Here is a 4,535-nt window from a genome sequence, read left to right as displayed (position 1 = left end):
AAATAATTAAAATCTTCAAACAACAAAAACTTCAGTTGAATTGTTGAGCTCTAAATAGCTTGTTGAGGACTGATTAGGATCATTTCTGGCGCTTTGGCACATGCGAAGTCGGTGATCTCAGATCCCGAAGCCGCTTCTCCTTGGAGAGTGTCTCGGCCAGCCTGTGCAAAGATTAAACTTGTAAGCATGTTTAGGTAAAACTCAAGAAATCTAGCGACTAAGAGCTGGTAATTAAGATAGGTGATGTTAAGAACAAGTGGGATTTTCTCGTCTATTCCAATTTAAATAAGAAAAATGTAATTTCAACAATGAAGTATTTTCAATTTTTATGACCGAAAATTTCTTAGTGCCGCTCTTCTTTGATCAGTTCATTCTTAAATATTTCAACTGACTAAATGGAATGGTAAGAGCATTAACTTCGAAAAAATATATACTTTTAAGTAAAAGAAAATGGGCTTCAGTCGGTTTCTACCTTTTGAGAGCCTCCTCATTTGTGCCTTTATTCAGAGGCTGAAAAACACCAGTCTGCAAATTAATCCTCGAAACTGGCTTCTTCAACAAATTCTCCCCAACTTTGACAAGATTCTGTAGATTTTCCTCCGTTGCAACATCCACGGAAGCCAAGTCTCCTGTTAATGTGTCATCCTGCATCCGTGATGGACAAGAAAAGTCATTAAACAATGGAAGAAGACTGAAAACTAGCAGCAAAAGGTTTTCTAATTTTAATATACGTTAGCAGAAAAAGAAAACCAAAAGAGAGAGAGGAATGTAGGTACCTGAATTCGTAAATAATTTTCTTCAGACTGCAGTGTTTGGAAAATAGTAGAAAGGTGAAAGTCAACCATATCGCTACTTGCTTGAGAGAATACATCCACTAGCGGAGTTGAACCACCACTTGTGAGCCAACCCAGAATTCCCCATTTCGCTGCTTGCTCTGCATCATACTTTCCTTCCTCTTTCGCTGTACCAGTTCCCAAGGATAGAACAATGAAGCGAGTATATTCCTGTGATCTAATCGAGAAGAAGTCGGAATTTCCTTGGCTAACCTCCTTAGTCACATGGTTCATTGCAACTAAAGCCTGAAATTTTATTTCATATTTACCTTAATCGTGAGAAAAAATGATTTTTTTTTTTTTGGCTAAAATATACACAATCCAAGTTTCTCAAAGTAACACGATAAAGATGATAAATTATACCGGATTGTTAGCAGCCACGCCACCATCGATAAGGTTAAATTCTTTGACGCTACCATCAGAATCTTCAGTTTGGAATTTATGGGCAGGAAGATAAGTGGGAGCAGCTGAAGTTCCTATGCATATATCTCTCAATAAGGCGTCTAGGCTTGGATGGTGCTTCAACTGAGCCATGCAAAACATCGGAATATGAGTTTCTTTTAGAAGGAACATGTAATACAATGATAAAAAAATGAAAGGGTTTGATCGAGACGAACTGCATAGCTGGAAAAGATGGTGGGCTGGAGCAATTTGATGTCGAAAGTAGGGATGACAACATTAGTCAGTGTTTGGTGCAACTTGGTCTCACCCAGCTTTTGCTTGAGCAGATTATGGAGATATTTGCCATCATATTTGGGTCCAGTCACGGCTTTAATTAGCTTTTCAGCTTGTCCCAGCATTAAGTGTCTGGTCATGAACATGAAGCATGTTAGTTAATTGGCACTAGCGGGTCGATATAGTAACTTAATTGTTTGGACAATGAAGATGGTATATAGTCAGGCTGATTACGTTTCTTGCGGGAAGATTTGAGGGCAATTGTCAAGGTAAAAGTCCTTGATCTCTTTGGCAGCAAAGAGAGGCCGATTCTTGTCATTTGGAGCGGCAAGCATTGCAGTCACAAGACCACCAGTGCTGGTGCCCGATATCACATCAAAGTAGTCAGCGAGTCTCGCATCTTCACCATCCAATTTCTGCACCAAAGACATATATCACATGAATTATTACACCAAATAAGAGTACCCTATGCAACTTAACGCACGCATGCGAAAGTCACAAATCGGGTTTATTCTCTTCATGAAAGATTGGAAAAGAAAACTGATGCTTGGCAAACCTGAAGCTCAGACTCTAAAAATCCAAGGATTACTCCAGGGATAATTCCTCTGATCCCTCCGCCATCAATGCTTAAGATGGTGATGCTATTTCCATAGGTTGGTGGCTGTAGAAATGATCTGGGGCTTTCCATGACAGATTGTAAGGTTAAATACAATATCAAAAGGCAGATACTGAATTATTTGAGAGCTAAAGATGAAGAGTTAAAGTCGTAAAATACAGCCTTTAGCTAGATATATATATAATGACAGAGATACTGAGAAGGCGATGAAAACCCTTTTGAAACTTTTTGAGTACTAAAATGATGACGAACTTGGGGTATTTATAGAGTTTCAGAAGTATCTAGCATTAATATATTGTTATCTTCTTTTGTTGACTGAACCTCCTGTATACGTTTGACCTGAAAGATTTGACCAATTATTCTATTATGACTGGGCCGTAGCCCTGTACGCAAAAGAAAAGTTCAAAATCCTACCCATGCACGGAAGTTTTTTGTGGCTTTGAGAAAAGAAAATAGTAACTAAAGAGGATTGTAAGTTTTTTTTTTAATGGAGTTTATTGAAACTTGAAAATTGATTGTCGGCTTTCTATTGGCACTCTCTCTACTTATTGTTAAAAAGATAGAGACGCCCACGTTTTATTAGGCTAAAGCATACTTTTATTTGGTTGTGGATGTCTTATTAATTAATTAAGCCATAAACCAATGCCAGGGCTCAGAAAAACTTTTTTTTTTTTAAAGGCACTGATCTACTTGTCTTAAGTTCTACAGACTCACAAAACTTCTTTTGGTCAAAAAAGGCCTCCACTAGAACAATCAGAATATTTGTGTATAATTTTCCCACGAAACACGATTTTATCAAGACTTGCTGTTTCCCTGAGCCTGCCTGTATTGAAAAGTTACAGCTTGTTTGGCATGGTTAACATTTATTAAATGCCCATTTTCATTAAGAAAGATGGAAAGAATTTCAATCATCCCATAAGAGTTAACGAACCAAATTATCCCATGAGGATAATGATCCCAATATAGTCTTCCGACCATATTGGGAAGACTATTCTAACGGCCTAGCCAAACACCCTAATTTATTTCCACGGGCAAGTGGTCCTTAATTCTTATTCAGGAAATAGCACCACCCAGTAATTATGAAAGTAACTATTTTAATTAGAGTGTTTCTCACTCTTATGCAGTATGTCTAATTGACGAGAATTAAAGGGTTGTGGATCATTTGGATTTTACCCATATTGAATATTATAGTGTATGTTTAAAAATTATCCCTAATTTTAAAATAAATTTGAAAAATAATAGTAATTATCTTAATGATATCTAAAATAACTTTAAATAATAACTAATCTTATCTTAATGATATCTGCTTTCTATCAAATTATTAAATAGATCAAATTACAATTATTAAAATCTTATATATTCAATAAATTATTTCCTTTCATCATCATATTGTCGATTAGTATTCAAATTGCTCATCATCTCGTCCCTTAATTTTAATTAACTTAGTTAAAAAAAAGAATTAACTGTTACACCGACAAAACTATCAATATTACTGGAAACTAAATATTTATGGATGAGAAAAAGCGGATTGCTGGATCCTTTCTACTTAATCTAATGTGAATATATAGTTCTAGGTTTATAGTCATTATAAAAATTTAAATTATCTAAAAGAATATTTATAAAAAAAAATATCTACCAAATTCTTTATATGGGATATACTATTTGATGTATACTATCATATTATAGAGAAAGTATGTAAACAAAATTTTTTAAAAATTAGTAAATAATTGAACATTTAGAATACATTAACTTTTTAAAGTTAATATGAATGAATATGTAGGATTGTTATTATTCATATTTGTATAAATTCACAACAAATTTTTTTTTTTATATAAAAAAGACCGTGCTAAAATACGTGCAAAATTCTAGTTCTTCTGTTCCGATAGCTACATTAATTAGCAGAGTTTGTGAATTTTCTAGCCTACCATATATAATGGTAGAAATGAACTTTTTGATTTGAAACTCAATAACATTTTTACCATACGCTGAGGGAGAATGAGGAAGCAAAATGATACTGTCTGTTAAAGACTCTTTGTTTTCTCATCTTAAAACGAGATTTAGAAACTTGCGATTTCTATTTGTGTTCCTTCTCTCTTGCGAATAATGAATGTTTTTGTACTTCAACAATCACAACGGTGATAGGGATTTACCTCTTATTAGTTACGTGCTCTAAACCTATATCATGTGAGGTAGACTGTTTTTTGGAGAATAATCAGTCAAAGGATTTCTGATAAAATTTACACTTGATTTCGCAATTTCATCTCCATACAACGCTGCCAACGATTTAGAGAACATTTCCAAGAAAATGCGTTTGAATATGGAACTTTCAAACACATAAATTTCACTTAGTAAACAGCCGAAGCTAATTGCAGGGATGAGAGTTGATTCTAACGGTGACGTTCCACTGCAAA

General features: G+C 34.6%; 1 protein-coding gene across 1 annotated transcript; it reads right to left on the bottom strand.

Annotated features, from left to right (window-relative positions):
• Positions 1-2,276, bottom strand: LOC113749968 (patatin-like protein 2). Its single transcript, XM_027293861.1, has 7 exons — positions 2,065-2,276; positions 1,743-1,924; positions 1,451-1,640; positions 1,197-1,358; positions 777-1,079; positions 473-645; positions 1-161 (listed from the first exon to the last, which is right to left on the bottom strand). Exons 1-7 carry the CDS (start codon positions 2,194-2,196, stop codon positions 80-82), a joined length of 1,224 nt encoding a protein of 407 aa, XP_027149662.1. The 5' UTR covers positions 2,197-2,276; the 3' UTR covers positions 1-79.
• Positions 2,277-4,535: the final 2,259 nt, after the last annotated feature.

This window comes from Coffea eugenioides, chromosome 10, assembly GCF_003713205.1.
Source record: "Coffea eugenioides isolate CCC68of chromosome 10, Ceug_1.0, whole genome shotgun sequence".
In the NCBI taxonomy this organism is placed as follows: domain Eukaryota; kingdom Viridiplantae; phylum Streptophyta; class Magnoliopsida; order Gentianales; family Rubiaceae; genus Coffea; species Coffea eugenioides.
Note: the sequence above shows the minus strand (reverse complement) of the source record. Positions and strands in the feature narration are given on the sequence as shown.

Coding starts and splice junctions, on each gene's coding strand:
- LOC113749968 (XM_027293861.1), bottom strand. CDS start 2,196: ATGGAAAGCCCCAGATCATTTCTACAGCCACCAACCTATGGAAATAGC. Junction 1,641..1,742: donor CAAATCTTCCCGCAAGAAAC/GTAATCAGCCTG, acceptor GTTCATGACCAG/ACACTTAATGCTGGGACAAG. Junction 646..776: donor AAAATTATTTACGAATTCAG/GTACCTACATTC, acceptor TCACGGATGCAG/GATGACACATTAACAGGAGA.